The sequence below is a fragment of the Oncorhynchus nerka genome, linkage group LG26 (assembly GCF_034236695.1).
Source record: "Oncorhynchus nerka isolate Pitt River linkage group LG26, Oner_Uvic_2.0, whole genome shotgun sequence".
NCBI lineage: Eukaryota > Metazoa > Chordata > Actinopteri > Salmoniformes > Salmonidae > Oncorhynchus > Oncorhynchus nerka.
The window spans coordinates 56,773,722-56,786,074 of NC_088421.1; the positions used below are offsets into that span (position 1 = coordinate 56,773,722).

The 12,353-nt window shown below is 44.9% G+C and overlaps 2 protein-coding genes across 5 annotated transcripts in view; one reads left to right on the plus strand and one right to left on the minus strand.

Annotated features, from left to right (window-relative positions):
• Positions 1 to 176: 176 nt before the first annotated feature.
• LOC115116298 (UPF0764 protein C16orf89 homolog) lies at positions 177 to 6,786 on the minus strand. Its single transcript, XM_065011042.1, has 7 exons — positions 6,334 to 6,786; positions 5,540 to 5,692; positions 5,080 to 5,230; positions 4,703 to 4,820; positions 2,862 to 3,024; positions 1,905 to 2,045; positions 177 to 1,749 (listed from the first exon to the last, which is right to left on the minus strand). The coding sequence occupies exons 1-7, from the start codon at positions 6,506 to 6,508 to the stop codon at positions 1,646 to 1,648; spliced, it is 1,005 nt and encodes a 334-aa protein (XP_064867114.1). The 5' UTR covers positions 6,509 to 6,786; the 3' UTR covers positions 177 to 1,645.
• A 2,195-nt stretch (positions 6,787 to 8,981) lies between these two features.
• The window catches only part of LOC135564855 (chitobiosyldiphosphodolichol beta-mannosyltransferase-like), a 29,913-nt gene continuing 26,541 nt past the window's right edge, over positions 8,982 to 12,353 (plus strand). For 2 of the 4 annotated variants that reach the window (XM_065010922.1, XM_065010923.1), the window contains exons 1-3: positions 9,032 to 9,366; positions 9,532 to 9,609; positions 10,102 to 10,205. In XM_065010922.1, coding sequence (XP_064866994.1) covers positions 9,075 to 9,366; positions 9,532 to 9,609; positions 10,102 to 10,205 — 474 coding nt within the window. In that variant the 5' untranslated portion in view covers positions 9,032 to 9,074. Of the gene's footprint in view, positions 9,367 to 9,531; positions 9,610 to 10,101; positions 10,206 to 12,353 lie in introns of all 4 variants that reach the window. The other 2 variants (XM_065010925.1, XM_065010924.1) reach the window with 2 other exon arrangements.

Genomic DNA, 12,353 nt, shown 5'->3' on the forward strand with positions numbered 1-12,353 from the left:
TGCTAGCCAATTATCATACTTGAGTAAAAGTAAAGATAGAAAATGACTCAAGCAAAAGTCACCCAGTAAAATACTACTTGAGTAAGTCTTAAAGTATTTGGTTTTAAATATACTGAAGTATCAAAAGTAAATGTATAAATCATTTATAATTCCTGATACTAAGCAAACCAGACGGCACCATTTTCTGTTTGTTATTTATTTACGGACAGCCAGGGTCTCCAACACTCAGACATCATTTAAAAACAAAGCATTTGTGTTTAGTGAGTCCGCCAGATCAGAGGCAGTAGAGATGACCAGGGATGTTCTCTGTTTAGTGAGTCCTCCAGATCAGAGGCAGTAGAGATGACCAGGGGGTGTTATTTTGATAAGTGCGTAAATTTGACAATTTTCCTCTCCTGCTAAGCATTCAAAATGTAACAAGTACTTTTGGGTGTCAGGAAAAATGTTGTGAGGAAAAAGTGCATTTATTTTCTTTAGGAACGTAGTGAAATAAAAGTAAAAGTTGTCAAAAATATAAATAGTAAAGTACAGATTCCTCCAAAAACGACTGAAGTAAAATGACTTTAAAGTACTAGTTAAGTGGTTTCCACCCCTGGTGCTGTGGAATAGATGAAACCCATAGAACGACTGGGTGTCCCCAAGAGAGGATGGATACACACTGCCCTACATAGTGCACTACTTTTCACCAGAGCCCTATGGGTTTGCCTGGTCAGAGGTAGTGGTATAAGTAAAGAATTGGGTGCTATTTGGGTCACACATCCAGGTGAAGGGTCACACAGCCAGGTGAAGGGTCACACATTTAGGTGAAGGGTCACACATTCAGGTGAAGGGTCACACATCCAGGTGAAGGGTCACACGTCCAGGTGAAGGGAGGTTCACATCCAGGTGAAGGGTCACACAGCCAGGTGAAGGGTCACACAGCCAGGTGAAGGGTCACACAGCCAGGTGAAGGGTCACACATCCAGGTGAAGGGTCACACATTCAGGTGAAGGGTCACACAGCCAGGTGAAGGGTCACACATTCAGGTGAAGGATCACACATCCTGGTGAAGGGTCACACATCCATGTGAAGGGTCACACATCCAGGTGAAGGGTCACACATCCAGGTGAAGGGTCACACATGTCCAGGTGAAGGGTCACACATCCAGGTGAAGGGTCACACATCCAGGTGAAGGGTCACACATCCAGGTGAAAGGTCACACAGCCAGGTGAAGGGTCACACATTCAGGTGAAGGGTCACACAGCCAGGTGAAGGGTCACACATCCAGGTGAAGGGTCACACATCCAGGTGAAGGGTCACACATCCAGGTGAAGGGTCACACATCCAAGTGAAGGGTCACACATCCAGGTGAAGGGTCACACATCCAGGTGAAGGGTCACACAGCCAGGTGAAGGGTCACACATCCAGGTGAAAGGTCACACAGCCAGGTGAAGGGTCACACATTCAGGTGAAGGGTCACACAGCCAGGTGAAGGGTCACACATCCAGGTGAAGGGTCACACATCCAGGTGAAGGGTCACACATCCAGGTGAAGGGTCACACATTCAGGTGAAGGGTCACACAGCCAGGTGAAGGGTCACACAGCCAGGTGAAGGGTCACACAGCCAGGTGAAGGGTCACACAGCCAGGTGAAGGGTGGTTGACATTCAGGTGAGTGGTCTCTTGGTGATGTCCTGCTCTGTCAGGTAGTAGTTGAGGTATCCTCCCAGAGCGCTCACTGACACGCCTGTTATGTGACTGGAACAACCATCTGGAGGGAGATGGAACAGTAAAACATTATTGAAGCTGGGTTCTGTTTTTCTGTGTGTGTGTGTGTGTGTATCGGTGCTTGCTGGTTCTCTCTGTGTGTGTCTGTATGTGTGCATTTTGGCCATGAATAACACCAGAGATATTCTTGACACACACCCTTCAACATTCTCTCTCTCCTCTTCACTCTTCTGTGGGGCTGTGTAAAACATCCCACTTCCAGATCCTGCAGCCTCAGAATGTGCTGCAGCCAATCAACTTTGAGAAAGTCAGAGAAACCAGCCAATCCACACAGCAGTACTGTGGAGAGGGAGGAAGTTATAGAAAGTCAAATCATGGTCTCGTTTTAAACAAACGACAACTTATAAAGGTTTTACATGTTCAGTTCCTCTAAACACTGACTGTCATACTGCTTCATAGACACTCTAGTCTACTTGGAGTACACAGATAGGCCCTGCTCTAATGTAGTGCACTATATAGGGAATAGGGTGCCATTGGGTTCTGGTCTAAAGTAGTGCACTATATAGGGAATTGGGTGCCATAGATCTCTGCTCTAATGTAGTGCACTATATAGGGAATAGGGTGCCATTGGGTTCTGGTCTAAAGTAGTGCACTATATAGGGAATTGGGTGCCATAGATCTCTGCTCTAATGTAGTGCACTATATAGGAATAGGGTGCCATTGGGTTCTGGTCTAAAGTAGTGCACTATATAGGGAATTGGGTGCCATAGATCTCTGCTCTAATGTAGTGCACTATATAGGGAATAGGGTGCCATTGGGTTCTGGTCTAAAGTAGTGCACTATATAGGGAATTGGGTGCCATAGATCTCTGCTCTAATGTAGTGCACTATATAGGGAATAGGGTGCCATTGGGTTCTGGTCTAAAGTAGTGCACTATATAGGGAATTGGGTGCCATAGATCTCTGCTCTAATGTAGTGCACTATATAGGGAATAGGGTGCCATTGGGTTCTGGTCTAAAGTAGTGCACTATATAGGGAATTGGGTGCCATAGATCTCTGCTCTAATGTAGTGCACTATATAGGAAATAAGGTCCCATTGGGCTCTGGTCGAAAGTAGTGCACTATATAGGGAATAGTGTGTAATTTGAGACTGACTGTTTTCGATGAAGATGTCCTGGGTCTCCCCGGTGAAGTTATTCTGTATGATGTCCATGTTTCCCTTCAGCATGTTGCAGCAGAATGTCCCCTGGTACTGTCTCTCTGTTAGGTTAACACGCGACGTACGCATGTCCCCCTTCAACATGTTGGAGCAACCTCTCTGGAGGAGGGAGGAGGGAGGGGGAGGGAGGGGAGGGAGAGAGGGAGGAGGGAGGGGGTTAGGGAGGGAGAGAGAGAGGGGGTTAGGGAGGGAGAGGGAGGGAGAGAGAGAGGGGGTTAGGGAGGGAGAGAGAGGGGGGGGTTAGGGAGGGAGAGAGGGAGGGAGAGAGGGGTTAGGGAGGGAGAGAGGGAGGCAGGGAGGGGGTTAGGAGGGAGGGGGAGGGAGGAGGGGGTTAGGGAGGGAGAGAGAGAGGGGGTTAGGGAGGGAGAGAGGGGGGGGTTAAGGAGGGAGGAAGAGAGGGAGGGGGTTAGGGAGGGAGAGAGAGAGGGGAGGGAGAGAGAGAGGGGGTTAGGGAGGGAGAGAGGGAGGGAGAGAGAGAGTGGGTTAGGGAGGTAGAGAGGGAGGGAGAGAGAGAGGGGGTTAGGGTTAGGGAGGGAGAGGGAGGGAGAGAGAGAGGGGGGTTAGGGAGGGAGAGAGAGAGGGGGTTAGGGAGGGAGAGAGGGAGGGAGAGAGGGGGTTAGGGAGGGAGAGAGGGAGGCAGGGAGGGGTTAGGAGGGAGGGGGAGGGAGGAGGGGGTTAGGGAGGGAGAGAGAGAGGGGGTTAGGGAGGGAGAGAGGGAGGGGTTAGGGAGGGAGGAAGAGAGGGAGGGGGTTAGGGAGGGAGAGAGGGAGGGAGAGAGAGAGGGGGTTAGGGAGGGAGAGAGGGAGGGAGAGAGAGAGGGGTTAGGGAGGGAGAGAGGGAGGGAGAGAGAGAGAGGGTTAGGGAGGGAGAGAGGGAGGGAGAGAGAGAGGGGTTAGGGAGGGAGAGAGAGAGGGGGTTAGGGAGGGAGAGAGAGAGAGAGGGGGTTAGGGAGGGAGAGAGGGAGGGAGAGAGGGGGTTAGGGAGGGAGAGAGGGAGGCAGGGGAGGGGGTTAGGAGGGGGAGGGGAGGGAGGAGGGGGTTAGGGAGGGAGAGAGAGAGGGGTTAGGGAGGGAGAGAGGGAGGGGTTAGGGAGGGAGGAAGAGAGGGAGGGGGTTAGGGAGGGAGGGAGAGAGGAGGGAGAGAGAGGGGGTTAGGGAGGGAGAGAGGGAGGGAGAGAGAGAGGGGGTTAGGGAGGGAGAGAGGGAGGGAGAGAGAGAGGGGGTTAGGGAGGGAGAGAGGGAGGGAGAGAGAGAGGGGTTAGGGAGGGAGAGAGAGAGGGGGTTAGAGAGGGAGAGAGGGAGGGAGAGAGGGTTAGGGAGGGAGAGAGGGAGGGAGAGAGAGAGGGGGTTAGGGAGGGAGAGAGAGAGGGGGTTGGGGAGGGAGAGAGGGGTTAGGGAGGGAGAGAGGGAGGCAGGGAGGGGGTTAGGAGGGAGGGGGTTAGGGAGGGAGAGAGGGAGGGAGGGAGAGAGAGAGGGGGTTAGGGAGGGAGAGAGAGAGGGGGTTAGGGAGGGAGGAAGAGAGGGAGGGAGGGGTAAGGAGGGAGGGGGTTAGGGAGGGAGAGAGGGAGGGAGGGAGAGAGAGAGGGAGGCAGGGAGGGAGGGAGGAAGAGAGTGGGAGGAGGGAGGGAGGACGAGAGTGGGAGGAGGGAGGAGGGGGTTAGGAAGGGAGAGATGGGGAGGGAGCGATAGGGAGGGAGGGAAATTGGGGAATAGAAAGTTAGGTGTGTGTGTGTGTGTGTGTGTGTGTGTGTGTGTGTGTGTGTGTGTGTGTGTTCTCACATTGGCTCCCAGCATGAAGTAGAGCAGCTGGTGAGAGAGGGAGTAGTTGGGACATCCAAACCTCGTCATTGTGTCACGACATGACTTGGTCACGATGCAAGGAGTCCCGTTGTTCTTCCTGACAAACCATCACATATACATGCACGTACACACACGCACAGACACACAAGCACGTACACACATATACAGGCAGAAAAATGTATTAGCAACCTGGCCAACGGAAGCTGTAGGCCTTCTGGGTTTTATTACCCTCCTACTGACACACTGAAATACATGAGATTTAGTGAGGCATCACCTTGTGCCGCTCAATAAGCACGGTGTGTGTGTGCGTGTGTGTGTGTGCGTGTATGTGTGTGCGTGCTTGCGTGTGTGTTTACCATGTTCCCAGTAGCAGGGTCATACACTTGTCGCTCTGCGTCTCATCGTAACACTCCATGGTTCGACCGGAGGAGTAGGCCAGAGAGGGATCTGTGGAGCTCCACTCATGAGGTACTGACCAGAAGGTCCAGCTCAACAGAGGCTCAAACTCTACAGGAGAGAGAGAGAGAGAGAGAGAGAGAGAGAGAGATGAAAGTGATGAGAGGGATGAGAGAGAGAGAGAGATGAAAGTGATGAAAGTGATGAGAGGGATGAGAGAAAGAGAGAGAGGGATGAGAGTGATGAGAGAGAGAGATGAAAGTGATGAGAGGGATGAGAGAGAGAGAGAGCGAGATGAAAGTGATGAGAGAGAGAGAGAGAGAGAGATGAGAGTGATGAGAGACGAGAGGGATGAGAGAGAGAGAGGGGGGGGGTGATAGAGAGAGAGAGACAGAGAGACTGAGGTGTAGTAGTATATACCTCTGTAGTATTTGGGGTCAGTCTTCTCCAGCTCGGTGACAGCCTTAGCCAGGCTCTGGTCCAGCCTCCTGACCAGGGTTACCGTAGCGGTGCGCTGAGACCAGCTCAGAGGGTCAGTGTGGGGCCACGTTCTCACTGCTTCCTTCAACTCCGCTGGGGCCCGGAGAACAAGGACATGGAAAGAGATGTTTTCAAAAGACATCTGTAATTATTTAGTGACTGAAGTCATCTTTGGCTCTCCTATCTACAATGTTGACACACCCACAAGAACACAATAACAAACTGATCAACCATGAAGGTTTGTATGTCATATCGACAAAAATAATCACATATTCTGCTGTTTTCTTTCAAATCAACATGACACTGATGCCACGGCCAATCAGACAGCCTGAAGAACTGTACGGTGTTATGCGGGACACCGCAATAGCGGGAACGGGAAGCATTTGGTGCATGCTGACTTGCTGAGCCAGTAATAGTCTAACAAAACAACCACATAAATAGACTACAATTTAATGTCCAGACATGTATCAAAAGAATCCACGTTTCCTCGACATACAGTATATTTACTCGCATATTTGGGTAGTCTATGTGCGCACTTGTATTCCGTTGGACCTGACGAAGATCCTTGTGGATCGAAACGTCCTCATTAAAGGTGGTAATTAGGAGGATATATGATACACTGTATCAGATACAGTGTATGCTACAGTGTGCAGACCTTTCTGTTATTTCCCCCCCCACTCCATATAGAATGATACTAACGGCAGTGATAATAATGACGCTAGTATACTACTCACCCTGCAGGATGATGTACCCGACCACTCCGTCTAGGTTGATGTTACGGTGCTCTTGCTCCAGGAACGATGCGCTTTTGGCGAGGCTGGCTAGAATCACATCAATGACCTCCTCCTGCGCCGCATTGGTGGCGGAGAAAACAAGGACAAAAAACACCTCTACTACAAACCTAGCCATGTTCTGATATAGGCTACTAAAAGTCTAGCAATAGCCGCCCTAGGCTAAACCCCAAACGGTTGACGCAGCGCATATACCTGATTTGCAACAGTGATTTGCAAGGGTGATGTGCTTGTTTGGCGAAAACGAGCTGTCACGTGGCTCGATCGATTGAGAAGCTGGGAATTCAGTTTTATTAAATTAGGTTAATGCAATGTGTGCTAGTTGCATTTCGTCCATATCGAAATGGTTTCTTCAAGGAATTTGATTCAATGCTTTTTAACTTCCTGGAGTAGCCAGAGCACATTCTGATCTGCCTGTGTGGAATTGGAAAATATAAAGTTATTATTGAGGGGTACAGAAAGTGTAAGAGGGGGGTGGAGAGTGAGAGGGTGTCTTTTGGTAGACACTCATCAGGCGTGTTTAATTATATAAATGTCATACATTTGATGACAGAGATGAGGGGTGCAGGCATTCATAGTGTAAACCAATAAAGTTATTTTGTCCAATGTATAGCCTTGCCTACACCGAAAACCAGATAAGGGAAATGAATAGATCATGTCTGTGGTTTATGGCTACATGTAGTTACAGTCATATAGTTACATAGTACCTATAGTTTAATAGAGTCTCTATAGTACCTGTAGTTTAATAGAGTCTCTATAGTACCTGTAGTTTAATATAGTCTCTGTAGTTACAGTCATATAGTTACATAGTACCTGTAGTTTAATAGAATCTCTATAGTACCTGTAGTTTAATAGAATCTCTATAGTTACAGTCATATAGTTACATAGTACCTGTAGTTTAATATAATCTCTATAGTACCTGTAGTTTAATAGAGTCTCTATAGTACCTGTAGTTTAATAGAGTCTCTGTAGTTACAGTCATATAGTTACATAGTACCTGTAGTTTAATATAATCTCTATAGTACCTGTAGTTTAATAGAATCTCTGTAGTACCTGTAGTTTAATAGAATCTCTATAGTACCTGTAGTTTAATAGAATCTCTATAGTACCTGTAGTTTAATATAATCTCTATAGTACCTGTAGTTTAATAGAGTCTCTATAGTACCTGTAGTTTAATAGAGTCTCTGTAGTTACAGTCATATAGTTACATAGTACCTGTAGTTTAATAGAATCTCTATAGTACCTGTAGTTTAATAGAGTCTCTATAGTTACAGTCATATAGTTACATAGTACCTGTAGTTTAATATAATCTCTATAGTACCTGTAGTTTAATAGAGTCTCTATAGTTACAGTCATATAGTTACATAGTACCTGTAGTTTAATAGAATCTCTATAGTACCTGTAGTTTAATAGAATCTCTATAGTACCTGTAGTTTAATAGAGTCTCTATGGTTACAGTCATATAGTTACATAGTACCTGTAGTTTAATAGAATCTCTATAGTACCTGTAGTTTAATATAATCTCTATAGTACCTGTAGTTTAATATAATCTCTATAGTACCTGTAGTTTAATATAATCTCTATAGTACCTGTAGTTTAATAGAATCTCTATAGTACCTGTAGTTTAATAGAGTCTCTATGGTTACAGTCATATAGTTACATAGTACCTGTAGTTTAATAGAATCTCTATAGTACCTGTAGTTTAATAGAGTCTCTATGGTTACAGTCATATAGTTACATAGTACCTGTAGTTTAATATAATCTCTATAGTACCTGTAGTTTAATATAATCTCTATAGTACCTGTAGTTTAATATAATCTCTATAGTACCTGTAGTTTAATAGAGTCTCTATAGTACCTGTAGTTTAATAGAATCTCTATAGTACCTGTAGTTTAATAGAGTCTCTATAGTTACAGTCATATAGTTACATAGTACCTGTAGTTTAATAGAATCTCTATAGTACCTGTAGTTTAATAGAATCTCTATAGTACCTGTAGTTTAATAGAGTCTCTATAGTTACAGTCATATAGTTACATAGTACCTGTAGTTTAATAGAATCTCTATAGTACCTGTAGTTTAATAGAATCTCTATAGTACCTGTAGTTTAATAGAGTCTCTATAGTTACAGTCATATAGTTACATAGTACCTGTAGTTTAATAGAATCTCTATAGTACCTGTAGTTTAATAGAATCTCTGTAGTTACAGTAATTAATCATCACTGTTCGGCTACACTTTTAGAAAAAAGGTATTCAAACAGGTTCTTCGACTGTCCCCATTTTGGGTTCCATGTACAACCCTCTTGGGAAACTTCAATATGTACACATGGTTCCTCTTGGCATTTAACTATATAATTTTACCAGTCAGAGCTCGTTTTTTTACGAGTTCCAAGTTGTCAGGAACGCACTGAAGTCGGAAGTCGGAGATTCACAGTTGTTTTGAACGCGGCACGAGTCCCGAAATGTAAAATACAATTATATGGGAAAACATTTCTTAAATTGAAGCAAACGGAACGTAAACGGAGAGGGGAGGGGATACCTGATTTTGTGCATTAGAGACTGTCGTTTTAGTTGAACAAATGTTTGGTCTAATGATTACACGGTAGGTGCACGGTACCTTTAAATCCCAGTTGAACCCCTCCTCCCCCGTCACGTCACACTGAGACACGTCATCAGTCACAACAAACATGGCGGATGCCGGTGCATCTATGACTCTAGCGACAATTTCACTGATAGGTTTCGCATTAATGGCAGGGTTTTACCTGACCACTTTAAATGCACTATGGACACTGGTCTCCGTTACTGTTACTGCCGTGTTGGTGTCCCAGTTATTGCGGAAGTTACGGAGAAGAGACGCGTTGACGGAGCGGCGTGTATGTGTGCTGGTTCTGGGGGATATCGGACGCAGCCCTCGCATGCAGTACCATGCCCTTTCACTCAGCAAACACGGCTACAGCGTAACGTTTGTTGGATTCCCTGGTAAATGAATAGATTGATTGTGTTATGTGTACAAATAAGCATGGAGCTATAATTTCATTTGTGGTCTCCCTGCTGGCCGGGTCCCAGATGTGTTTGTGCTCTTGCCAACTCGAGCCCTTCTGACTATTCTTCTCTACTGTGACAACATGTTGTGGTTATTGTCAGGTACCAAGCCTCATCAGGATGTGATTGGAGATGAGATGATCACAATCATCCCAATCACAGAACTTAAAGGACTCCAAGGTACTGGAACTGATCTGGAAAGGAGTTTACAGCAAATACCATGACCGTATATTTATGCCATATTACCGTATATTTATTGATACCATATGTATACTATATTACTGTATACGTATACTATATTACTGCATATTTATACCATATTACCATATATTTATTGATACCATATGTATACTATATTACTGTATACTTATACTATATTACTGTATATTTATACCATATTACCATATATTTATTGATACCATATATGTATACTATATTACTGTATATGTATACTATATTACTGTATACGTATACTATATTACTGTATATGTATACCATATTACTGTATATGTATACTATATTACTGGTTACGTATACCATATGTATTCCATTACTAATCACTGGTTGTATAACAGTAGTTAGGTCTTGAATCTATGCCATAATATAGCCTGGTTCTGAGAGCCACTACCAGAGAGCACTGAGACAAAAATCCATCTGTCTGTCTGTTTCCAGTGGGTCCTAGGATGGTGAGCTATGTTACCAAGGTGTTTCTCCAGTCCCTGCAGCTTCTCCTGGTGTTATTGAAGACTGATGTCCAGTCCCATATTCTCATGCAGGTATAGTTCTACAATACATGCTGCTGTGTGTGTGTGTGTGTCCTATATTCTCATGCAGGTATAGTTCTACAATACACTCTGCTGTGTGTGTGTGTGTTCTATATTCTCATGCAGGTATAGTTCTACAATACACTCTGCTGTGTGTGTGTGTGTTCTATATTCTCATGCAGGTATAGTTCTACAATACACGCTGCTGTGTGTGTGTGTGTCCTATATTCTCATGCAGGTATAGTTCTACAATACACACTGCTGTGTGTGTGTGTGTCCTATATTCTCATGCAGGTATAGTTCTACAATACACGCTGCTGTGTGTGTGTGTGTCCTATATTCTCATGCAGGTATAGTTCTACAATACACGCTGCTGTGTGTGTGTGTGTTCTATATTCTCATGCAGGTATAGTTCTACAATACACACTGCTGTGTGTGTGTGTGTCCTATATTCTCATGCAGGTATAGTTCTACAATACACGCTGCTGTGTGTGTGTGTGTCCTATATTCTCATGCAGGTATAGTTCTACAATACACACTGCTGTGTGTGTGTGTGTCCTATATTCTCATGCAGGTATAGTTCTACAATACACGCTGCTGTGTGTGTGTGTGTTCTATATTCTCATGCAGGTATAGTTCTACAATACATGCTGCTGTGTGTGTGTGTGTCCTATATTCTCATGCAGGTATAGTTCTACAATACACTCTGCTGTGTGTGTGTGTGTTCTATATTCTCATGCAGGTATAGTTCTACAATACACTCTGCTGTGTGTGTGTGTGTGTCCTATATTCTCATGCAGGTATAGTTCTACAATACATGCTGCTGTGTGTGTGTGTGTCCTATATTCTCATGCAGGTATAGTTCTACAATACACTCTGCTGTGTGTGTGTGTGTTCTATATTCTCATGCAGGTATAGTTCTAAAATACACTCTGCTGTGTGTGTGTGTGTTCTATATTCTCATGCAGGTATAGTTCTACAATACACACTGCTGTGTGTGTCCTATATTCTCATACAGGTATAGTTCTACAATACACTCTGCTGTGTGTGTGTGTGTTCTATATTCTCATGCAGGTATAGTTCTACAATACACTCTGCTGTGTGTGTGTGTGTTCTATATTCTCATGCAGGTATAGTTCTACAATACACTCTGCTGTGTGTGTGTGTGTGTCCTATATTCTCATGCAGGTATAGTTCTAAAATACACTCTGCTGTGTGTGTGTGTTCTATATTCTCATGCAGGTATAGTTCTACAATACACGCTGCTGTGTGTGTGTGTGTGTCCTATATTCTCATGCAGGTATAGTTCTACAATACACACTGCTGTGTGTGTCCTATATTCTCATGCAGGTATAGTTCTACAATACACGCTGCTGTGTGTGTGTGTGTTCTATATTCTCATGCAGGTATAGTTCTACAATACACGCTGCTGTGTGTGTGTGTGTGTGTGTGTGTGTGTGTGTGTGTGTCCTATATTCTCATGCAGGTATAGTTCTACAATACACACTGCTGTGTGTGTCCTATATTCTCATACAGGTATAGTTCTACAATACACGCTGCTGTGTGTGTGTGTGTTCTATATTCTCATGCAGGTATAGTTCTACAATACACGCTGCTGTGTGTGTGTGTGTGTGTGTGTGTGTGTGTGTGTGTGTGTGTGTGTGTGTGTGTGTGTCCTATATTCTCATGCAGGTATAGTTCTACAATACACGCTGCTGTGTGTGTGTGTGTTCTATATTCTCATGCAGGTATAGTTCTACAATACACGCTGCTGTGTGTGTGTGTGTGTGTGTGTGTGTGTGTGTGTGTGTGTGTGTGTGTGTGTGTGTCCTATATTCTCATGCAGGTATAGTTCTACAATACACGCTGCTGTGTGTGTGTGTGTGTGTGTGTGTGTGTGTGTGTGTGTGTGTGTGTGTGTGTGTCCTATATTCTCATGCAGGTATAGTTCTACAATACACACTGCTGTGTGTGTCCTATATTCTCATACAGGTATAGTTCTACAATACACGCTGCTGTGTGTGTGTGTGTTCTATATTCTCATGCAGGTATAGTTCTACAATACACTCTGCTGTGTGTGTGTGTGTGTTCTATATTCTCATGCAGGTATAGTTCTACAATACACTCTGCTGTGTGTGTGTGTGTGTGTGTGTGTGTGTG